The 26,071-nt window shown below is 34.6% G+C and overlaps 3 protein-coding genes across 5 annotated transcripts; 2 read left to right on the top strand and 1 right to left on the bottom strand.

The window, feature by feature from the left end:
- Nucleotides 1-709: 709 nt before the first annotated feature.
- On the top strand, nt 710-2,494 carry Zif (Zinc-finger protein). Its single transcript, XM_065498563.1, has 4 exons — nt 710-924; nt 994-1,835; nt 1,903-2,037; nt 2,106-2,494. The coding sequence occupies exons 1-4, from the start codon at nt 781-783 to the stop codon at nt 2,422-2,424; spliced, it is 1,440 nt and encodes a 479-aa protein (XP_065354635.1). The 5' UTR covers nt 710-780; the 3' UTR covers nt 2,425-2,494.
- Nucleotides 2,495-4,818: 2,324 nt separating this feature from the next.
- On the bottom strand, nt 4,819-6,003 carry Spt3 (Transcription initiation protein Spt3). Its single transcript, XM_065498562.1, has one exon. The coding sequence runs from the start codon at nt 5,986-5,988 to the stop codon at nt 5,011-5,013; it is 978 nt and encodes a 325-aa protein (XP_065354634.1). The 5' UTR covers nt 5,989-6,003; the 3' UTR covers nt 4,819-5,010.
- Nucleotides 6,004-6,264: 261 nt separating this feature from the next.
- Nucleotides 6,265-20,442, top strand: Bap170 (Brahma associated protein 170kD). 3 transcript variants are annotated; one of them, XM_065513987.1, is made up of 3 exons: nt 6,265-6,673; nt 12,020-16,280; nt 19,021-20,442. In XM_065513987.1, exons 1-3 carry the CDS (start codon nt 6,378-6,380, stop codon nt 20,224-20,226), a joined length of 5,763 nt encoding a protein of 1,920 aa, XP_065370059.1. In that variant the 5' UTR covers nt 6,265-6,377; the 3' UTR covers nt 20,227-20,442. The 3 variants fall into 3 exon arrangements, with proteins under 3 accessions (XP_065370059.1, XP_065370051.1, XP_065370043.1); XM_065513979.1 differs by having other exon boundaries at nt 12,020-16,454; XM_065513971.1 differs by having other exon boundaries at nt 12,020-16,544.
- The last annotated feature ends 5,629 nt before the right edge of the window (nt 20,443-26,071 follow it).

The raw sequence follows: 26,071 nt of genomic DNA, 5'->3' as shown, positions 1-26,071 counted from the left end.
TTTGGTAGAACTAACCCAAATATGCTAAAAGAAGCAAATTATTCAATAAAGAGCAAAATTATCAAAATAACAACTAACAAATCAATGCAAAATTTTTAAAATTGTCAGAAACTGAACTAAATTCATATTTTTGTTTGCCTTGGTGATCATATTAGATTCAGTATTTACCAACATTTATGTTTCACTTAATTTTCATATACAGATTATCGTCCGTTTTCCTTTTGGACTACCATTTACCAATTTTCTTAATTAAAAATATAATTGATTACAGATTATATATTTTTTTTTTCATTTGGACCACTATTTATGGACTTATAGCAACGTTTACATTTCTGTTCATTGTTATATGAAAAATCGATTTTGGGTTGAAAATATTAGTGATCACAGATTATCGTCCATTTTCCATTCGGACAAGTATTTACAAGGAACATTAAACTACATAATAATTATATACAGTGAATTCGAGAAAATTTGTTCACGTTTCAGAGTAAATGAAAAAATTAAACTGTTCACTTTTCGAGTCGTCCATGTTTTCGGGTATTCAAGTTTCCGCGAACTCACTGTAAAACGACTATTGGCGCTTTATATAAAAACGCTTATAAACAGCAAATACAACACTGTGTTATGAAAAAAAATGTAAACATCTGTTAAACTTCAAATTGTGTTGGTTTTGTTGTATTATTAACCAGACAGTAAACAATTGCTACACATTATTTAAAACGAAAAAAATCACATTTTAATCCTTAATTAATATATTAAACTAAAAATAAACTATACAAAATGAGAAACGAAATTATTGCCAATAGTTGCCGTATTTGTTTGACACAAACAAAAAAACTACGTTCCTTATACAAACCAATAGAAGAAGGAGACGAACCGCCAAATGAAATGTTGCATCTCATCACTGGAATACAAGTGGAAAAGGTTTGTTTCGCAAAATTGTTTTAGCAAATTAGTTTATTTAGGTATAAATGTGTGTTTTAATAATTGCAGTTGGATGAACATGAAACATTACCAAAAAATATTTGTAAAAATTGTGAGTTGTCCCTGAGTATGGCATTTGAGTTTCGCGAAAATGCCTTGAATACACAACGAATTATTGCCTCGTATTTGATTGAGTTGAATGGATATGAGAGCAATGAAGACAGTAATAAATCTCACATTTCAAATTATAAAACGAAATATGAAGAAATAATGAATTTGGAACCATTAGATTGTGTGGACGCTCTAGAGGAAGAAATACAAATTTTAACTAAGGATGAACATAAATCATCTCTGGTAAATGAGGAAGAATTAAATGAAACAACAGCCAATGACGAAGACAATACCGTTGAAGAGGATGAGCAGGAATATTATAAACAACAAGAACAAGATTTTATATTAAAAGATCCGCATGAAAATGAGAATGAAATTGAGCATGAAAGCTATTTAGACCACCAGAAGAATGAACAATATGAAGAACAAGATGATGATAATGGGGAACAACAAGAAACAGTCTGTGATGAGCAAGAAGAAATTGAATGCAAAGAAGATCAGGTTAATATGTCGACCGAGGATGAAGATTATGAACATATTCCAAAATCCATTACAAAAACTAGAAGTACAAAAGCTAAAAGAAAGAGAACTTCCAAAATAATACCAAAACCTTTAGAAAAACTATTGGAGAATAATTCAATGAGTAATATGAAACTAATTCCTCGACGTGGCCGCAAACCAACAAATGCAAGCAACCAAACTGGTCATATTTGTGATATATGTGGAAATGTATTTGCCAAACTTGGACGTATGATGGAGCATAGACAGCGGCATGATAAAGAACATAGATATTGTTGCGAGTAAGTTGATAGATGTTATATTATTCCATATTAACTTGTAATTAGTGTAACTTACCTTATTGTTTAGAATATGTGAACAAACATTTCTTACGCGCGAACTTCTACGCAAGCACATGTTTTCCCACAGCGGCGGAAAGCCATTGAAGTGTAAATATTGCTCCCGAAAATTTTATTACGAAAGCGTAAGAAGAGCACATGAAGCGTAAGTCAAATATACATATATACATATTTTTGAAGTGTAATCTAAATATGATTTTCAAATTTTCCCAGGATACACCAAGGTCTTAAACCCCACGTTTGCGATGTTTGTGACAAAGCCTTTGCCTATGCTCACGCCTTAAAGAAGCACAAACTAATACATACCGAAATCAAACTATATCGTTGTGAATACTGCAATAAAGATTTTCGCCTACAGCATCACCTAAAACAGCATGAAATGACAAAATTACATCAAAACGCAGTACGTTTTGCACACGGTAGTACAATTTATGAAGATTGTCCTGACATGGTGACGGGAGAACAAGATATAATTGAGGACATTTTGTTTATAGAGGAGATTACTAATGATCAATTAGCCAGTGGTAGTTAAAATATGAAAACATAAATTATATACATGTTACCCTATAGATATTTAAATTAATAATGCAAGAAACACCAAATTTTTTTTTTATTTATTTTTCTATCATCAGTATACTTAAAAATATTGTTACAATAGAATAAACGCATAGAACGGACGGAGAGAGTAAAATATTACTCTCTTTTCACACATACGGGTGATACATGGCTTGAGGCATAGAGAATTATACATAGAGACGAGACACTCCGTTTTGTCAAACAAAAATACAACAAATCATATGTTTGATACAACAACAAAATACATTGACTCATAGACAATATGCATTGACTAGCATGTATTTTGTTGTTGCAAGAGATAGGTTTTTGACAACAGACTTAGGTTTTTGACAATTTCGTCTCGTCTCTATGTTACCCTATGGCTTGAGGTTTAACTTAAAATAAGTATTGCAGCAAATACAGGCCTGCTTATAATATGATACTTGCAAATTTAAATATATTGATACAACTTAGGGGAAAAAAGATAGAGGAAAAAACACTGTTTATGTTCTTTAAGATACTTAATATTAACAACTACTATTAACTTCATCTGTGAAGTTGTAGAAGGAATTAATCTTCAAATCTTTTTGTAAGTTTAGAAATTATAGTTTTAAACATATCTTGTAGGTTAGCAGTGGGGTAACGTCTATTTAAGTTATAGATAATCTTAAGGTTTTTATTTTGAATGATTTGTAGTTTTTTAATTAGAGTTTTGGCATCCATGTCATTATGGGTGAATGCATGTTTTATATAGTAAAAGTTTATTTTTTGTGTTTAGTGTTGATTTTCGGTTCAGGAGGGGGAAGAGAGCTTTTCCACATCTTACAGCTTTGTTACATACATGAACAATATGCTCCTTAAATGTTAATTTTTTTATCTAGTATTATACCGAGATATTTTACAGATGTTTTTATGGGAATAGTTGATCCCTGTATTTCCAATGGAATTGTTGGAACCCTTTTAGGTGATTTATTGAATGGGAATATTATCGCTTGTGTTATTCCCTCATTAACTTTTATTTTCCATTTCGTGAAGTACTTTTGAACCATGATACAATAATTGTTATATCATGCTTTTGAACATGAATAATAGATGTTTTCATATTTTTGATAATTGCGTTTGAAAGTTTTCCGCTTGATATTATAGCTGTATCATCGGCATAAAGCGCTGCAGTGTTTTTAAGTAATTTAAAATCAGAGGTATATATTGAGTATAACAACGGTGATAGGACAGATCCTTGTGGTACGCCAGCCTTGATATTTATTGTGCAGGACATGTCATTTTAGAAACACCAAATAATAATTGTCATCTCATACAAGTTTTATTTACAGGTTAAAAGTTGGATCAACTTATAGCAAGCGGGTGTATTTTTTGGAAAATTCTGACTAGTCTGGGAACAGTATAAATAATGAATAGAGATTGTGTTTAAATTATTTGTATGTATACACTTTACCAAGATTTCTACATTGTTGTCTTGCGACACCATTAATTATATACATATATATTCTGGATCGTTATATATAGCGGAGTCGTTATGTCCGCCATGTCCGTCTGTATGTTGAAATCAATTTTCCGAAGCCCCCAAATAACATACATACATGATTGATACATCAATATCGCTGCTATAGTCCTTATTCGTTCGCTATTTAATTCGGGAAAATCGGCGAACAAATGGCTGAGATATGCAAAAAAGCACGACCTCGATTTATTTATTTATATCTAGGTACTAAGTCATTAATATAGACAATATGGATGTTTAATGATATACATATCAAAGATCTTTCCAACGTAGTATATAACGCCATAGAAAATCGGACGTACAATGGGCCAAAATCAGGAACAATATTTCTAAACCCGATTTTTGTTCACCCAAAAAATATAATAACCACTTTTTTGTTAGAGAATAGTATATAAGATTCGGCAAAGCCGAATAATTAATCAATAGATAAAAGTAATTATTCAAAAAGATATAGGATTTTGCATTCAGAAATAAGTATGTATACATACATTTTTTAAGATATTACAATAAAATTGCAAAAAATATTTTTTCTTTGATGTATATCGCAGACATTTGCCTGTTTGCTGAATATTTTACCATCAAAAACTCATTTTCATGAAAATCTAAGATAGAGTAGAATATAGCCCCACGATATAGAAAACAATGAATTACTTTTCATTAATTTTATAATGTATGCATAAATAACATAGATGACAACTATAGAATCAAAAACACAAGTCTGTTGTAAAAAACCTAATTCATGAGATTGTATTGTCATGTATTTTGGTATTGCATCATCCATATGTGTGAAAAGAGAACATTTCTTCCATTCTATGCACATATTTATTCTATGATAAATAACATCAATTCAAATACGGTTTTACTTATTTTTTTATTTAAATGACTACACTATATTCAATAATATTTAATGATTAATGAGTATTTTCGGATCTTTTGGACTTTTACATTTTAATATGTATTAGTAACAAAACGCATCCATGAAAGCAACTACGAATTATTGAAGACTGCAAACAAGATCCTTCAATTTTTTCTCTTATACTCTACTTACAATGCTAAAAACGAACGTCGAAAATCTGTATCACAAGAACTTCGATAGAAACCAACTTTTTTGCTGGTCATTTGGCGAAAACGTCGTATGCCTTCATGAATTTCTTGCACGCTAATGGGCTTTACAACTTCCATGCCTCGGCCCTGGGTTACTTCCGGACAAATGTGCATCATGGCTGGCGAAGCACCAGTCGAGGTGACACGGCTGTAGGGCTCGGTCACACGATTCGAAGAGTTCAAACGTGTTAGTATGGCATAATCCACTATGACAGCTATAGTTTCATGGGCAAAGTAAGCCAAAATATTCATAGTTGTTGTGGGTATTCTCAGATCGGCTGGCAAATCAAGAAAACGTCTAAATTTATTCTTAATCTTTTCGCCATGGCGGCAATAGAATGATGTTTTGCGTGCTTCATTAAATTCCAAGTATTGTTGACCACTCAATATCTGGGAAATGCGATCGGCACGAAACAGACGTCGAGTTCTATCTTCATCGTACATCTCGGGTACATCAATGCCAAGTTCTTCGTCAGAGTCTTGTTGATCCAAGTCTTCCATGAAATCTTGAGGACGACCAGTGCGTATGCTTAGGAATTTTTTCAATATACGCATATCCTTCAAGTGTTTTCGCATTCTGGCAATTTTCACCGGATGATTGCGCATTAAAAATTCGAAATCTGCCTGCGAGGGGCATGGATTATTCTTACGTTTCATAGCAACCAATGAAGCTTCATTGAACATGCCTCTTAGCTGTTGCTGCAATATATGTTCCACCAATTTAACGCTCTCCATGCGTGGTTGGTCACTATCGCCAAAACTCCGCATAATATCTGAAATTTCCGACAATAAAGAAACTGGTGAATCGTCTACCACCACAGCGGCTGTAGCATTTGTGTTTGAGACCGTCACCCCCGTTATGGCAGGATTTATAACTGCTCCTACATTATTTGTTGTATTATTGATGTTACAATTCATAATTATTAATATTGTTATAAGCACAAATCTCTAATACTCTGTGCTGTCCTTTAAGTAAAATTAAACACTGTTAATTGCATGTTTTTTTAAGAGGTAAACAAAATTATTTACATTATTGCCAGCTTTAAGTTATTTAGCACAGCTGTGTATATAGATGACAACTAGATATTGCCAGGTCTTTGTTACTTTTGTTTTAATTAAGTCTTGCCAACTACTTTTAATAATTTGATGCACTTTACATTTTTTATATAGTTGGCAATTTTAGATTTATTTTTTTTCACGGCGGCATTTCTCTTTACGCATTTGTGTGCTAAATTATTTTTGGAAGAAATGCTAAATTCTTAAATATATTCGTGTAAAATTATTGTTTTAATTGTAACGCTGACAATATGTTACTAAACGAGTCCATAAAAGCATCAAATATCTCACAATTTCAACAAAATGATGGCTCTATGCAAAACATTAGTGCAACAAACACGATTGGCGTCATCACAGCCAGCACGGTTTCTGCTGGTTCATCCTCCGCGACAACAGCAGCTGGAACACCTTTAAGATCACGCAATTACAACAGGGATCGCCAGCAGTCCGATGATAAACAGGATACAACAAATATTAAGGGTAAAAATCCCCCAAAACCAATGGAGGAATTTTACAAAGATCTACAACAATTTCATGAGAAAAGAGGGTAAGAAGCTATTGAATGTAATTGTGGATTTAAGACATTGTATCTGCTAGCCACTTATCTGGTTGTAGTTTTAGTGGCATAATACTATATTTTTTTAAAAAAATATTTAACAAGACCCAAATAACTAGTCATATGGCATTTAAGAAATACATATACAGCAAATGTCTACAACATTAAGTTATATTGACTAATCCAGAACCAGCATATTGAAAGACCCTAGGGCATTCAACTGTGTAGTTTGTTCTTTAAAATAAAATTAGGCTCTAGTAGCTTAGTAAGTATATTTCATTACAAATCCAATTTCCTAAGGAATTTGAAATTTCGTGGAGTGAAATAAATTTAAAGAATATTAATATCTTTATTGAAACCTTTATAAAATAATTAGTTACAATGTTTTGAGGATTTACAATTAACAACTAAATAATTTAATAAAGAAACTACTAATATCACAGTATTAAGGAAAATCAGTCTAAAAACCTTGAATCAACATAAATCACTAGAATATCTGGGGTTTAGCTTATGTATTACTTCCAGATTTCTATTTTGTATTATCTGCAATTTTCTAGTATTAGTTTTAGCAGCTTTATGAATTGGCCGAATACAAATTTTGAACAGAACGAGAATAAGAATCTTGTTTTTTAAATTAAGTTTAGATCTTCTGTTGAGCGCATTAAATTTGCTTTTTCACAAATATATGTAGAATATGTCATGTGTTGATAGCTAATTATCTAAAATAATTCCTAGATATTTGATATTATCCTTCAGTGGGATTAAAACTCCCCTAGAACATAAATGTTTTGTTGGAAAACTTTTTAGCGATCTATAATATCGCTGGCTTAACATGCAAAGGCTCTAAGTTCACTTTTTTAGAAATTGAGATTTTAATGCAGTAATGTACAATAAGTAATAATACATTGATTACAAAGAAAAAAATTTTAGTTATCTCGCTTTTTGTTGTTGTTTTGTAGTGATGAGCAAAGGCGCTTAGTCCAATTTATCACAATTTAAAACAAGAAAAAGCTCTAAGTCCCTATAAAAAGTACAGTTTAACCTTTTCTGTCAAATTGTTAATAACATACAGTGGTGGCCAGTAATTTAAGACAAAAATTGTTTGCTAAATTCCATGTAATTGTCAATTATTTTTTCAAATATTTCCACAAATATGTATGCATGAGGACTGTTTTAACATACAAGTGTGTTTTATTCGACTGTGTCAATTCACACATATTCACCATGAACACATAAAATTTGTCTACAACTTGACCAAAAAAATTTTTTTTTAGATAAACATATTTTCTCACATTTATATCATTATAATTTTATTATTATAATATATTCGGACCAAATTTCGTATTTTTAGTTCCATTAGTTTCGGTCATATCATGTTATTAACAGCGGATGTTCGCTGAGGTGGGTCAACGTATTTCCACATATCTTTGTCCATATATGTTTTACCGATTTTTCCAAACATTTTTCAGAAACTAGAAACATTAATAATAAATTTCATACCCTTAGAGGTCCTTTTATTTTGGCTCTATCGCACTTAAAATTCAGTTGATGAAAAAAATTCAAGTATTTGTCTTAAATTGGTGGCCACCACTGTATATTAAAACAAATAAGAAAAAATGGTCGTTCAAGAACAACCATTTAATACCCTACACTAAGTAAATGAGCAAAATTAATTTTCTTTTAAAATTTCAATAATTTATTTTCGGAAGAGGGTCTTATTTGGGAGCTATGACTAATTATGGACCGATCGCCAAGTTATTTGCGTTGAATTTTATGTGCATACCAACATTTTTAAGAGATTTATGCTCATTAAAGTGATTTTTGGAAGCGGGCCTTATAAGGGAGCTATGACTAATTATAAACCGATCGGCATGAAATTAGGTGACATGATTTCCATAGTATAAAGTATTTCGGGAGGACATTTGTATGGGAGCTAGGGGAAATAATGGACCGATTTCAGCCAGTTTCAATATGCTTAGTCCTTGGGCCTAAAAAAGTTTATATACCACATTTTATCGAAATGTCTTCAAAATTAATCGACTCATAAAGTGATTCTGAGTCTATCGGTATAATTTAAGGTGGGTGTTACACTAATATTTTTGGGCGTTACAAACATCTACACCAACGCATTATAGCTATGTATATTCGGCTGTGCCGAATCTTATATACCCTTCAACAAATTTTACTTTAAAATACAAATTTTAAATATTTTTAGAAATACAAAATTTAAAATTTTTTTTTTTCAAAATTGTTTTGTAAAATTAAAAAAAAATTACAAATTTTTTTTTTCTAAATTGTTTTTCTCAAGTTTTTTTAAATTTTTTTTTTCTAAATTGTTTTTCTCAAGTTTTTTTTTAATTTTTTTTTTTAATTATTAGTGAAAAGCAAGTAGGAGAGCTATATTTGGCTGTGCCGAATCTTATATACACTTTTTAAAAAAGTTTTTTCGATTTTTTTTTAAATTTTTTTTTTAATTTTTAAAAAATTTAAAAAAAAGAATTTATGACAAAAAAATTTTTTGATGAAAAAAAATTCGGGTTAAAATATAATTTTCCCGATTTTGACCCATTGTAGGTCCAGAATTCAAAAATATTTACGTAAAAAAAAGTTTGATGATTACGTTATGGCAGTATGATTTTCCTCAGGAATATAAATCCATCAAAGTGGGTATTTAAAGTGAAAACAAAGCCAGATGGGATTATAGAGAAATTAAAATCAAGATCAGTAGTTTAATGGGTCAATTATGGATGGCACCGAACTTCAGTTGCGTTGCCCATTTCTATATAGTGTCTTACCCGAGCCCTTTTCCAGATTTCCATAATAAGATTTTTTTAAAACTCAAATTGATTGGAATACCAAGATTATAGCAGATATCCCACTAATCAGGCTTGGGGGGTAATGATAACATTGTGTAATATATTACTGGTAAATTACCATTACCTTGTAATTATAATTGGATTTTTGCAATTGCAATTACTTGTAATGTGTAATTGACCAATAGCACATTACAATTACAAGTAATTGTAAAATTTTACAATACAATTACATGTAATTGTAATTGAAAAATGTCAATTACAATTACAAAATTAAGAAAAAGTAATAGCAATATGACTAAAACTATGTAATGATTACTTTCAAAGTATTTATTATTAAAATAATATAAAATTACAGAAGTTACCAATTACTTATTTTTATAGTGTGTATCAACCTCACCGGTTGTACCAAGCTATATCCAGAAACCCTGTGGTATATGGACTCTGAATAGTATGGAGACACTTGAGGTCCTACTAGATACTCATTTTCCAGGTTGCCTTCTAGTCGATGATGAGACTGTGAATATGGCTGCTGATTCTGTTGCTCCGTGTGATAACTCTGTTCCAATAAACAGGGAAAGAATCCAATGGGCAATCAAAAGCTTCGACCCGTTTAAATCTCCTGGGCCGGATGGCATTATTCCTGCTGATCTTCAAAAGAACGAAGAATTAGTTGTACCTAGGACTACCATTTTTATATAGTGTCATATCCGAGCCCTTTTACTAATTTGCATATACACATCTGCTCAAAATAATAGATACACCTAATTGGAAAAAATTTAAATGGCGGTAACATTGAAAATTTCCTCGCAAGCGTTAAGAATACATCATATTATTAAAATTTCTATCTGGCAATGTCATGTCAGTCAAAAATCTGGCAACTATTTGCTTTCATGTTGATTTTTAAAAACGAATTTATTTGAATTACAAATAATTATTTGCTCATAAAAATAGATACACATAAGTAATTTGTAATTTGTTTATATACAATTTTTTGTTCCTATTGAAACAGTAAGTATAATTTAAATTTTAGCAACAATTTTATAAAAAATAGGACTCTTTTGAAGAAAATGGGACGAAATCATCATTGTACCGAAGATGAGAAAAAAATTGTTCAAACGATGAGAAATCAAGGAAAATCATTACGGGAAATAGCAAAGAGCATAGGAAGATCTTTACATTTTGTCCAAAATGCTTTATCTAAAAAACAAAAAAGAGAAACTCGCGGTAGACCAAAGAAAACCAGTCCAGAAACAGATAGGCGGATCGTCCTTATAGTTAAAAAAGACCCTTTCATATCATCGAAAGCTATTTCTGCGGAGCTATGTAACGAAATCAGTCCACAAACAGTTCGTCGTCGTCTTTTACAAGCTAAATTGCCGGGAAGAATTGCCAGAAAAGTGCCACTAATGCGCCAAAAAAATATCAAGACAAGATTAGAATTTGCTAAAGAGCACTTACAATGGTCCGGGTGTGAAGGCGAAACAAAATGGAGAAATAATTTATGGAGCGACGAAACAAAAATAAATTTGTTTGGAAACGACTGCCAAAGAAATGTACGCCGACCAAAAGGAAAAGAATTCCACGTTAAATTTACAAAAAAGACGGTAAAACATGGCGGGGGAAACATAATGGTTTGGGGTTGCTTTTCATGGAATGGTGTTGGTCCGATATTCCGAATAGAAGATACCATGAATGCTAGTGGGTATAGAGACATATTGGAAAACGTAATGCTTCCATATGCATCGGAAAATATGGCATTAATATGGACATTCCAGCAGGACAACGACCCAAAACATAGTTCAAGATTAGTTAAAAACTGGTTCTTGGAGAATAACGTACCTGTTTTAAGCTGACCCAGCCAATCCCCTGATTTAAACCCAATAGAAAACTTGTGGAGTGAATTAAAGATAAGGCTTTCGAAGGCAGTTTTCAAAAATAAAGACGATTTATGGGAGAAAACGCAAAAAATATGGTACGAGATTCCATTGGAGAAGTGTCAGAACTTGATATCCAGTATGCCCAGAAGAGTGGAGAAAGTTTTACAAAACAAAGGTGGATATACTGGATACTAGCTTTACTTTAATAATAAACTAATTTTTTTAAGATAAAATTTATTAGCTTTTGTTTAATAAGAATTTTTAAAAATGTATCTATTATTATGAGCACCAAATTTTTCGAAATTTAAGAAATTTAATTTACTTTATAATATTTATTATTAATTATGAAATATTTTGTTTTTTACTCTCCTTTTAACTATAAATAAAAATCGACTGAATTTTTTTTATAATTTTACAATATACCATTATTTTTTTTCGTTTTTAAAAAATAAATTTTGGTGTATCTATTATTTTGAGCAGATGTGTATGTATGAATGTATTTTCGTCAATATCTACTTAGTCTCTGTATTCATTCAGTCAAAATTGTTATGTCCAAAATAAGCGAGTTTTAATCATTACTATTTTTTTATAAAAAAAAGAAACTTCCAACTATTTATACGAAATCTAAATTATTTTTATTATAGCACTCCCATCATGCATATGCCGAAAATAACAGGACGTCAGGTTGATCTTCATCGTTTATATTGTGAGGTCACAGAGAGAGGGGGCTTTCAAAAGGTCAATATGCGTGACGAATGGGAAGAAATTTTACCCGAACTGGGTTTAAAAGAGAAAATTGTCAATGGTTCGGCTGCTCTCAAATATATTTATCGTCGTGTTTTGGAAAAATATGAATGTTTAAATTATTTCGGCGAAGATCCCGATAAAGTAGACGCTCTAGCGGCGGCTGAAATTAATGAATTCAATATGGGTGGTGGACGAGGTAGAGGTTCACGTCATCCCACCTCTTACAGCAGCTCTAATCCAACCATTATATCAAATGTGGCCATGTCATACAACTATCGGCAGCATCATGTTAATATGGAAAGAAGGAGGCAATTTAAACTATCCACAGATCTGCATAAACCCTCTCCATATGAGAAGTTAATGTTGTCATTGCTCTCCCCACTACCAAACGAACAAGACTTTGCCATCAATGCATGTACGCTCATGGCCAATGAGAGTAGACATACCTTGAAACTGAACGAATACCCAAAGTTATTGGATGCCTTGTTGGCTCATACTGGTGTATTTTCTGATTACACCATGCGTAAGCTATTCCAGCACATCTATAGTGGTGTTAGGCATCATTCTTTGTATGGATTTTGGTATGATTTGTTAAATGAAAAACCACAAATTTTGGACCTGTACACGGATGAGCAGTCATTACGCGAAGCAGCTTTAGTGGATGACTACGATGATGGAAAACCGGAAATGGAGGGCATATGGCAGGATTGTAAAGAATTGGATTTTTTAAATTTACGCACTGGTTTGGGCACCCAGGACTATGTTGGCCAGCGGGTAATACAGGTAGTGTCCATACTACGTAATCTGAGTTTCCAAGAGGAGAACTTGGGGGTTTTAGTAAAAAATAAGACATTTCTACGTTTCCTGGTGATGAGTTCGAACATACGCTGGGGCAATGTTCATATACAGGCTCTGGAGATTGCGGGCAATGTTGCAGGAGAATTAGAAATCTTAGATCCTACGGTAGACGACTTGTCACGTTGCCTAATGGCCACTCTATGTGATGGCATTGAGGGTCCTGATCGTGGTGTCATTATCAATTGCTTAGAGATTTTGTACAAACTGTGTCAGAAGGATTCAAATGAGGACTATGTTCTGAAGTGTTTAAATAACAATTTCTATAATGCTATTACCTTGTTTTTGTCTCTTAACGATATAATGCTTTTGTTGTTTACCCTGGAAGCCATTTATGCGCTTACTTGTTTGGGTCCCAAAAGTTGCCACTCTATGATGCAGGTAAAGGGCATTGTGGATCAATTGATTTCACTGATTACTGTAGAGGCCCAAGCTTATGGTCCGGATGGTTGTATATTGATGCGTGTTGTTGAGACCGTGCCGGGCAATATGCTGCCCATGGTGGCACAAAATATAGCCAACTTGCAAAATGTGGCCAATATACAAAAACAAACCACCACAATAAGCAGCCACAATCAAATTAAACCACAGATTCTGACACCCAATCCAATGCCAGCACCTGACATAACCGACTCTATAGCTGAACACACACCACAACCACAACAACAGCAGCTGCATCAGCCTCAACAACAGTTACAAATGCCTCAAAACTTTACACACGATGATGAACAATACGCATTGGCCTGGCTGGGAGCCACATTCGAACGCACCTCTAGTGTGGAGAGTCACGTTGAGACGCAGGAATTGTATCGCATGTATTTGTCACACTGTCAAAAGTCTGGCAAGCATTCGGTAGTTAATCATTTGCATTTTCCCAAATTGGTACGTCTCATTTTCACCACTACCGTTGGCCCGGCTACGGTAAGAAAACCAGATGGTACAGATTTGCCTGGATTACACTATGTTTCCATAAGAATCAGAGCTCAACCACTGCCTTTACAAAAATCAATTATATCGGTAGGTGCTGGTCAAAGCTCACCCTCGGCCAAGCAATCCGAAATTCCAGGCTCCGCTAGAAAAACTAAGAAAAAATTAAAGCAGCAAGTGGAAACGCCGGTACCCACCACAACAACACCTCCTGTTATTGTTGCTACTACGGTAGCTCCTCAAACATCCACAAATTCAGTTGCTGGCACCTCTGCTACGATAGATAACCCAACTTCTGCCACAAGCGCAGCTGAAGCGGTTAAACAAGAAGTAAATCCTGTTAACCCACCAATAACACAAACGTTAGTACAATCAGTGACTGAAACGCGTTCTCCAACTCCCCAGCAAATTGATATCAAAAGCGAAGAAAAAATGGATATTGATGAAAAAGACAATGTGACTGCTAAATTAGAAAACCAAACACAGCCAACCATGCCAACACCGGAGCCAGAACCCATGCAGATAACCGATTCAACTTCAGTGATCCAGCCAGCAATGGCACAAAATCCCTCATCTTCTTTAATAAAAAGTATGCTGGCCAACAAAGTAAACCAAAGGCAACTGAAACAAAAGGACAATACTGCAACTTCTAATCCTACAACAACTACTGCTGCTGTACCCACTACTCCAACACAACCCATTAAAGTGGCCAGTACAGCCATCACTGCTTTGGTTAACAATCCCCTAATGCAACACACACCGGTAAAAGTAGGACAAACTACCATAAAACCTTTAAATCATCATCCTCCCACTTTAGACAAAAAACCACAAATATCCGAATCTACACCACCACCTTTAGCTCCCCTAAGTGGGGCCAATGTTGCCAAGGATGCCTGTGGCAGACCCATAATTTTAGCCAACCAAATGTTGGTAGATATTTTGGATAAGAAAATGGTTGATCCACCTATACCGGGCAGCATAATTCAGAAACGTAAAATAGACGACCATTCGGGAAACAATAAACGTTTGGCTTTAGAAACCACCTCAGCAGCAGCACCATCAGCCAAAGAGGAGGTCCAAGTAACGCCTTCTAAGAATGCCGCCAACTTATATGCTGAAATGGCTGCTTCCATATTGGAGGATGAAGATCTTGAAGAGTTCTCCACTCAATCACAACAGCAACAGCCGCCTCAACCACAATTGGAACAACAACAACAAATGCAGCAAACGTCTCTTATAATGCCAGCCAAGGTACAACAGCAGCAGACAACGTCAGCACCCCTACAGGGTGTTCAAAGACAATTAATGTTTCAATCGAATCAGCAACAACTGAAACTAACGCAACCCGTAGCAACCTCCAACCAGCAGATGCCCAATGCGATGGCAACTATTAAAACAGACCAAGGCCTACAAACCGTTCCAGTAATACTGCAACAGAAGCCCATGGAAATGCAACAGCAGAGTCAAACTCAAATGATACAACAAATGATGCAACCAGCGCAACAACAGCAACAGCAGACTTACGTTTTAGCTACAAATCAACAAGGGCAAACTTATTTAGTGGCCCAACAGACCCAGTCACATCCTCCTCCTCCGCCACCACAACCCACGCAAACAGTGCTGGTAACTCAAACTCCGCAACAGCAGTCGACAGGGCAAAAAACCATAATTATATTGCAACAACAACCCATGCAGGGACAACAGCAGCAGATAATTACCACTGGCCCTCCAGGTCAAGGACAAAAAATGATAATGACCACTTCTCAGGGTCAGCAAGTGCTGGTTACACAAAGACCTCAAACGCCTCAGCAAATTTTCATCAATCCCCAAACAGGCGCCGCCACGCACATACAACATATGCCCATGCAAACCCAAACCAGACAAATTATACAAACATCTAACCAGCAGCAGCAAACACAACAAATCCAAGCAGGACAAATATCTCCTTCCCTGCTCAATCAACTCAATCAAATTCCAGCCACCATAAAACTACACCAGCCAATAGCGCAGCATTCGACGCCACCTCAACAACCACAACCAGCTACTATTACACGCATGGCAAAAACCGTTTCCTTAGTACAATCCACCAATACACCTACCGCACCGGTGGCTATACCTCAGCTGCAACAACATCAATCCATCATACAACAGCACATAATATCGGGACCATCAGAAAAGCGCCATGTCATACTAAGTGGTGGCGCTGGTGCCGGAGGTGTGGGTATGCGTGCTATTGAAATAAAAGAAACGGTTATCACCCAGGCCCAGCAACCGCCACAACAGCAGCAACTGAACTCGCAGACAATTATAACACAACAACCACCACCGCAGGGATCAGCTTCCGCCACAACAACACCACCCCTTCTACAACAACAGGTACAACAACAAATAAGAACTGTTATTGAACAACAGCAACATCCTTCTATAATACAACAAAAAATATCCTCGTTGCCAGTTGTGCATCAACAACAACAACAGCAGCAGCCACAGACGTCGTCGTCTTCGGCGGCACTGCAACAGCAACCAATTAAAACACAAAATCAAGTTATGGTACAGTCAAATATTGCTGCCTCAAAACACAAAACACCACTACCACAGCAACAACAACAACAGCAAACACCAACACTTATAGCGGCAAAGGTTTGTTGCGTTTTTGCTCACTTATCTGCTTTGTCAGACAGCAAAACGACAAATTGCTTTACATTTAAATTTTTTCCATTACATTACAATTATTTTTATTTTGCTTCCATGATTTTGCCTGGTAAACCAAAAAATCATTATAATTTGAATTGATACATACAGACTCCCAGACGAAAGCAGCATCCTCCAGTCAGATATATTACATTCTTGCTTAGTGGTAAACCACAAAAGAGCTCTAGCAGCTTTATTAGATCAGGCTATGTTGGGTACCAGGGCACTGTAACATACAGGGTAATGAACTTAACTGGCTATACGCTATTCAGATGTAAACCTTAGTCCAGAGGCTTAAACCTACAATTTGTCACTATTATAGGCTGATCTTCGAACGTTTGTTTCCAACCAATCCTGGAACAGTATTACAGATTTCAGGGTATCCAAGGCTATTTGGCCAAAGTTGAATGCAAAAGCAGATTACTGATTGGGTGGTATAGGAGAAGTCTCAGGACTTTAGTAGGGGAGAAAACCGACCACTGCTCCATTGGAGCCTTCATTACCAAATTGGACAGTAATACACATAATTATTATTGGATGTGAAGGAAGGGTTTCAGGCCGAAAACAAAATGAAACTTTTTCAAGGAACTACCTATTTCATATATCATTAATTTCACCGTACATCAGAAACAAGTTGACCTCATTCCTACGACAGCCGGTTCTACCCACCGGAATGACCCGACTTTACTCGGCCAAGGGTTGTCAACTCAGCAATCACTGCTGCTACAACAACAACAACAAATTGACCTTGGGTCTTCCGAGACATTTGGACATTTCCATTTTTTTCTTTTAATTTCAAAAACTCTGTCGAGTTTATACTCGATTTTAATGTATCTTATGAAGCTGATCTCTTATTCATAATCAAATTGAATTTTTGTGTTATAAACATTTAAAAAAAAATTTAAAATTCAATTGCATTATGAATGCACTTTTAATTAAATATGCATTTCTATATTACTTAGTTCAATAAAATCCGATATCTAGATAAAGGTTTGTGTATATTTGAAATTGTACTATCGTCACATAAAAAAATTAAATTAGTTTAACATTTAAGATAACATTTTTGTGAAAATGAGTGAATTGAATTCACTTAATTGTGAATAAATTCGAAAGTAATTCATCGATTTTTATGGTGGATGTCTCATTTTGTTCGATATCTCATTTGCTATTTTCAAGTTAAAAAATATATTTTTTGCTTCAATTTGTTATTATAACACAGATTAACACGATTAAAACTCAATATCGGACTAACCCTTTTTGAGTTATTATAAATTTGTGGAGAAACGTCTAAAATTCACAATTTTACAAAAAAAAAATTAAAAAAAAATTCCAAAGAATTTAAAATTTGGACCATATTTGTAATACTGGAACCACTATACATCAAAATTGTGTAGTGATTTAAAAAGCCTCTAAAATTTTTCGATTTTGTTGCCATATGTTATCTTTTAAATGCATTCTTCATAAGATACGAATATTTAAATTAAAATCCCAAGTAAATTGTCTTGATGTTTAAAACTAATTTAAGTCTTGAATAAAAATGCAATTTTTTTTGGAAATTTAAGAGAATAAAAATTAAAATGTTCAAAGGATTCCGAAATGTTTACTCAAAATATTCAAGGTCAAAAAAACTTGTGTTTTTTGTACTCTTTGAATTCATGATATAAAAAATATATTTTCTTAATTTCTTTTAAAAGTTTCAGGTATTTTTTTATGTGCCTATTTATATAATGGACTTTTTCTCAATTTGAAATTTACTGGAGAAGCAAAACATTGGAATCAATAAAAAAAACTCAATTTCGATAAATACTAGTTTCGATCTTTCTACAGAGACCAACGATACGTATGTTGCATGTGACTCGTATTGTTTGGGGAATTTTGTAACAATTTTAGAATTGATCTATTTAGAAAGATAAATTTAAATATATTGTGATAACTAAATGTGAAAATTAATATTTAGCGTTACTCCTTAAAAAAATAGTTTTCTTTGCTGCTTACACTATTACTTACTACTACACATTTATATATTTTTTATTTTTAGATTTAAATTCTTTTTTCTCTGCTAAAAAGTACTTTCTTTTCAATTGAGTGTATTCTGAATATTCAGTTTTGGTAAAAAATCGAATTACGACCAGTATTTGGAATTCGGACAAAATTTGGACTAATTTCTGATTCACAAATAAACATAACATTGGATAGTAGTAAAACTAGCAAAATAATAGACTTATTATTATATTTTCGTTGCTTTTATACTTCATTATCATTTGTTTTGTTTCAAAATTTGAAATTATCTATTGCTGGTGTTTGTGTTACTTAACTTTGGTTGCTATTATTTTTACTTCATTTACATACTTGTATGCTTTTATCCTCCACTCTATTTTTTTGGAATATAATAAATAAACTTTTTTCTTAATTCTCAAATATCTAGCTACCGGATCCCACACCATCTTTGATACAACCCAAAAATATAAATCAATCTCAAAGCTTGGTACATACTGCCGCTCCTTCAATTCCAGTAACAACTCAAACTCCCGGGTTGGGAAATGTTAAAAAACCTGTATCACTGATAAAACCATCGTTACCAACAGTGAAATTGCCGCCAATCGTTAATTCCATAGGACCACCACCACTGGCAGCGGTAAATGCAACTACAGCAGCTAATAATGCGACAGCTCCAACAAATACTGAGGCAAACAAAAAAGAAGAAATTGCCAAAAGTCAACAAACAGTAGCTCAAGCTAACATGCAGGCAACATCTACGGCTAAGGCACTTCCCACACAAACTGCACAAACCTCTATAACATCTGCCACATCTACCACTTCAACCACATCTAGTAATATGGCTGCCATACCACAACCCCAAAACACTCCGAATCCACCACAATTGCCCACGCAACCACAACCCCAACAAGCGAATGCAAACCTTCCCCTGCCACCCCAACAACAACAACCACCACCCCAACAGCTCTCCACTCTCGATGCCCAATGGTTGTACATATGCGATTGGCGCAATTGTCCACGTAAAAAATTCAAATCAGTGGGTGATTTACAGCATCACGTTTGTACATCACATGCTCCAGATCATTTGGATCCAGCGGCCGACATCTTTTGTCAATGGGGAGTTGGTCCTGGCCTCTGCGATGGTGTACCACGTAAACGCTTCTCACTAATGACCCATCTAATCGATCATCATTTAACACTGGACAGTTTAAGAACGGCTGTGCAACGTAGAATTGCTACCGGCATGTATAATATTGCACCTGCTATACCGCCCGTAACTATAGTTCGCAACCTTGAGCTTTCACAAAGAGCTAACAATGCCTCTCCGTCTCCGTCAACCTCATCATCGTCCAGTTCTCAAACCCAATCGGCCACCGGCCTATCAGCTTTACAGGCCATCAAACGTCATACAACTGATTTAATGAATTCCAAAGAACTCATGGATGAGAATGAGGGACCCGTAACAAAGAGTATACGTTTGACTGCCTCACTGATTCTACGTAATTTAGTTATGTACACCTCTACAGCAAAGCGTAGCATACGTCGCCATGAACCACATCTGGCAAATATTGCTTTAAGTAATGTTGAATCAAGTGCCACTATATCTCATATACTCTACGAAATGAATGGTTGAATCATATTGGAATGATATAAATTTATAAATATCGGCTTTCTTTTTTATTTAATGTGTCTTCTTTAAGTTTAAAAAATGAGTTTTTAAGTTTGAATTGCATAAACAATTATATTATCTTCTATATTTTCTATAAAATTTCATTTCCATTCGAAATGTTTTCTAATATATTTAATCCACTTTTTGATTTTACAATAAAAACTCGATTTATAAAATCAATCATTATCTACATCTTTTATTTCTCATACAGCCTTAGGACTGAAAAAGTATAACCTACATTCTCTTATGGAAATTAGAATAGAAAAAAGTTATTAATTGGTTAGCATACCTTTGTTTTTTTTGTCCGTTTTTTTAAAATCCCATTCCATTGTTTTAGAAGTTCCAATACTACAATTTAATATGTAGAAATCATAAAATACCCAAAAGAGTAACTATATATAATTTTCCGCTGTCTGACATGCCCCGGGGGGTCTCCAACTGTTTGATGTTGAAGTTTGGATGACTCCTCCTGTTACATCCCAGAAGGAAATGTTGCGTCAACATGACGTTATGTTCCCTGACCGATAGAACCTTAGTTTCCTCGTGAAGGTGATATTCGGAGGTAATTTGGAGACAGTCTGTGACGGTTGCATTTTGACAGCTTTGAATATTTCTCCACTGAGTATCACTTAACGAATGCGACCATGTTGTTAGAGTAAAACGCGTGTGTCTATGTTGAGTGTTACAAAAGAACTGAAAAATCTTATTTATTCTCTCATCTTACTTGCTACTACATTACACTGAAACAACCGTTACTTTAATAGTGATGCTAAAACCAAATGGTTATTCTATTTACAACACCCTTCCTGAATAAACATTCCACTTAACCAATATTAAAATAAATCAATTCAAAAATATAGAAATCAATCAAAATTATACATAAATCAAAAGTTGCAAAAACATAAAATAAAAATTATTATATAAGTCCAAATTGGATTGTAAAATTTCCATATACATCAGCTGGAACGCCTTTTGTAAAGATGTCAGCTAGCATTCTCCTAGTATCCAAATAATCGAGTCTGACTTCTCCATTGTCCAACTTCTCGCGTATAAACTTTATTCGGATGTCAACATGCTTTGTTCTTGATGAATATGAGTTGTTCTGTGCAATTTGAATAGCACTTTTGTTGTCACTATATAAATTCATTGATTCTGAAGGATTTTTAACTAAATCCCGTTCAAGTCGTCGAAGCCATATACATTCTTGAATCGCTGATACTATCGCCATAAACTCAGCCTCAGTTGAAGAGAGTGCCACCGTACGTTGTCTTTTAGAACCCCAGGATACTGCTGCGCCATGCATAGTGAAGATATAACCAGTAGTAGAGCGTCTATCATCAATGCTTCCAGCCCAATCGGCATCACAGTAACCAGTAAGTCCTTCGGATTTGTTGTTGTAGACTAGGCCTTTATCAATGGTGCCCTTTAGGTACCTCATTACACGCTTTACTGCCGACCAATGTGCCCTCCCTGGATTGTTGTTAAAACGACTGAGCATGTTCACGATATAGCAAATATCTGGTCTTGTATTTTGAGCTGCGTATAGTAAGCAACCAACAGCTTCCATATAAGGAACATTTCTCATTTCCTCTTTCTCCTTCTCAGATTTCGGACACATTTCAAGAGACAGCTTTTGGTTTACATCCACTGGTGAACATACTGGATTACAGTCATACATTGAAAATCTTCTTAACACGTCTTCAATATATTTGGATTGATCTATTTTCATCGTACCACCGGACTTCGTAATTCTCATTCCCAGGACTGAAGAAGCTTCTCCTAAATCTTTCATCCGAAAATGTTTGGACAGCTTATCCTTAAGTTTGTTCGTCATGTTGATATTGTTGGAAAATACTAACACGTCATCCACATAAATGGCCACATATAAAATATTATCATTATCAGTATTGAAGTATACACACTGATCGGTTTCGCTTCTTTTTAGGCCAAATTCAAGTAGTATACTATTTAGAGTTGTGTTCCAAACACGGCTGGATTGTTTCAATCCATATAGGGCCTTCTTCAAATGACAAACACGGTTACTTCCATCCTTGTAACCATCAGGTTGTTCCATACAAATATCCTGATCAAGATCCCCATTCAGAAATGCAGTTACTGCGTCAAGTTGATGGACGTGTAAACCAAATTTAACAGACAATGCAATTAGAAATCTTATTGATGAATAGCGAACTACTGGAGCAAAAGTCTCATAATAATCAATGCCCTTTTGTTGACTACAGCCTTGTACAACAAGTCTCGCTTTATGACGGATTTTGTTACCACTGGCATCATACTTTGTCTTGAATATCCACTTGCATTTTATTGGCCTCCTTTCAGAAGAAGGATTAGCTAATGTCCACGTCTTATTTAAGGCTAGTGAATTCATTTCATCATCCATTGCTGCACGCCACTGTTTAGCTTCTTTAGATTTCAAGGCTTCTTCGACTGTAACAGGATCACCTGACACAAAACTAGTTGCACAAAAATTGTATTCTTCACCAGATTTTGCTGCTATTCGTTCAGAGCGGCGGACTCTAATATTTTCGGAAGACAGGTTCTCAACACAATGCTCTTCAATCGCATCCTCAAAATTTAGGCTATCTTCCGAGTTAACATCATATTCCACTTTAAGACTGTCAGTTGATACATTGCCCATCTCATCAACAGCTTGAACATCTTTGATCTCAGTCGGCAATTCATTCTCAATACTGGATGACAATTCATTTACGTTACTGGATGGCAATTCAACAATCAATTCCTCCGCTGAATTGGCATTATCCTTTACGCTTTCGACTACAAGATTCGGAACATTATTAGTAAAGTCTACATCATTACTACATACCTGATCTTCCATGAAAACAACATCACGGCTGACCATTATCTTTCCCGTAGCTGGATCGTACAATCTGTATGCCTTGGCCTCCATACCATAACCAACGAAAATACATGGTATGGACTTCGGCTCTAATTTGGAACGCTTCACCTTAGGAGTATGTACAAATGCCTTGCATCCAAAAACACGAATATGGTTAAGGCTTGGCTTCCTACCAGACCATAGCTCCTCTGGACAAACTGAGTGTTTTCTGCATGGTATTCTATTCAACAAATATGCTGCAGTCACAGATGCTTCAGCCCAAAATTTCACGTCAAGACCGGAATCTATTAACATACATCTAACTCGGTCGATGATAGTACGGTTAAGGCGTTCTGAAACGCCATTCTGTTCTGGGGTATATGGTGCCGTCTTTTGATGAATAATCCCGCAATCATTAAATAACTTCTGGAATGAGTTGTTTATATACTCAGTGCCATTGTCTGATCGAAAAATTTTAATTTTATTTGAGCACTGGTTTTCAGCCATAGTTTTAAATTTCTTAAATTCATCGAAAACTTCAGATTTTCTTTTTATCGGCGATAAAAACACTTTACGAGAGTAATCGTCCACAAATATCACAATAAATCGTGCACCAGAAAACGATTTGGTTTTAAATGGTCCCATTACATCTGAATGTACAATTTCCAAAACCTCCTTTGCACGATGACCATCTTCCTTAAATGAATTTCTCACTTGTTTGCCTAGAATACAAACTTCACACTGATCTAAATTCGTTTGAAAATTAAATTCATGATCATTTTTTATCTTCCTCAGAATTTCATCGCAAATATGACCAAAACGACGATGCCATAGCTGAGCATCATTTTTAACGATTAAAGCTTGCTGTGTTTTTTCCTGGGAAACGCAATTTAATTTGTACAAGTTGTTACACAAACTTGCTGTTGCCATGAGTACATTGTCACCATCAAAAATTTCACAATGATTCTGCTCAAAAATTACTCGTTTTCCGTTTGCTGTTAATTGCCTGACTGACAACAAATTTGCACAAAGCTGCGGAACATACTCAACGTCTTTTATAACGGTTCTTATTTCCCCTCCATCAGTAGACAAAAATACGCTTGCATCACCAACACATTCAACCGACAGTTTGTTGTTGTTAGCCACAATTACTTCTTTACCATGAGATGCTCTCTCGTTGTCAAGTATTGTCTTTGTTCTCGACATATGTGTTGTTGCGCCTGAATCGATGTACCATTCATCTGCGTCGACGTCACTTGACGTAAACAGTGACGCTAACAGAATTCTCTCGCTCGACTTTTTTTTCTGCTGCTTTGATCCGTTACTATTTGAGTTTGCATTTTGAACGTTTGGACAATTTTTTATAAAGTGACCTTCCCTTTTACAACCATGACACTTGAACTTTTTTGGCTTTTGATATTTCTTATATGAAACTAATGCATTCTCCTCCCTTTTTATAGGGTTATCGAATTTTGCATCTTGTAAAAGCAAATTCTTCACCATGTCCACAGTTAATTTCGTTTTAGAATTCTCAACAGCCAAAACAAGTGAACGGAAATCCTCCGGCAGACCTGCCAACATCAAGGATGCAACTAGCTCATCATCAATATTCAGTCCGGTATTTTTAACCTTTAAGGAAGTCATAACCATTATGTTGACGTACTCTTCCATTGAGTCAAAATCAGCCAATTTAAGTTGTACCAACTGCTTCAATAGTTCAACCTTTCTAGACAGACCAGTATCCTCAAATGCACACATCAAAGCTTGCCAAGCTTCCTTTGCCGTTGTTGAATTTGCTATATGTGCAAAATTATTCGGCTCTATCATCAACGTTAATTCTGCGAATGCACGTTCATTCATATCAACGTCAACCACACTGGAACCTTCATTTAAACCCGCTTCAACAATTTTCCAACAATTTTTCAATACTAAGTACGATTTAGCATGACGCTTCCAAATATCAAAATTTTCGCGACCACGCAATTTCTCAAATGGAAATGATAAACTCGTTGCCATTTTTTAATCGTTTCACACTTTTTATTAAAAATATTTCAATTGTTCATTTATTTAAATGTTCTATAAAAAAATTCCTTTTCTTCTTTACTTTCACTGTGTACAAAGGCCCATAACCTGTTGTTAGAGTAAAACGCGTGTGTCTATGTTGAGTGTTACAAAAGAACTGAAAAATCTTATTTATTCTCTCATCTTACTTGCTACTACATTACACTGAAACAACCGTTACTTTAATAGTGATGCTAAAACCAAATGGTTATTCTATTTACAACAGACCACACTGGAGCAGCATAGTTATTCACTGATCGTCTGCATCTTACGGAATCCATGCTGGTGACGAGCTGCTATCACTTATCGAATGCGACCACACTGGAGCAGCATAGTTATTCACTGATCGTCTGCATCTTACGGAATCCATGCTGGTGACGAGCTGCTGGTAGTTGACTGGTCAGCTGGGGGAGAAAAGCTTTGAGTATCTTCGCTACAGGTGAAAGGAGGGAAATCGGCCTTTTACAATTTAGATATAACACTTTGAATATAAAAAAAATATTTCGAAAACTTAACTGCTTTACAGATACAAATCGGATCCGTAGTTAAGATGTTCAATGGCACTCACAACTGTAAAAACAAATGTTTTACGATACTTATTATCGGTAAACCGATAAGTAGGAATAATAAGAAAAATGCATATTTTAAAAATATTGTGTTTGTGTATATTTATTACAATTCACTACAAAAAAATTACTGCTTAAAAAACTGATCAGAAAATTATACAAATTTGAGAGGATTATATAATATACATAGTTTGCACTGTAATTATGATTAAAATTGGTTTATTGTTTTACGATCTATCTATCGAATTTATCGTAATGAATTTGTGTATCTTTTTTTATTATAAATACAATAATCGTGTATTTTTTATTTATGATCAACATATGGATT

The sequence above is a fragment of the Calliphora vicina genome, chromosome 1 (genome assembly GCF_958450345.1).
Source record: "Calliphora vicina chromosome 1, idCalVici1.1, whole genome shotgun sequence".
NCBI lineage: Eukaryota > Metazoa > Arthropoda > Insecta > Diptera > Calliphoridae > Calliphora > Calliphora vicina.
This window is presented reverse-complemented; position numbering and strand designations above follow the sequence as displayed.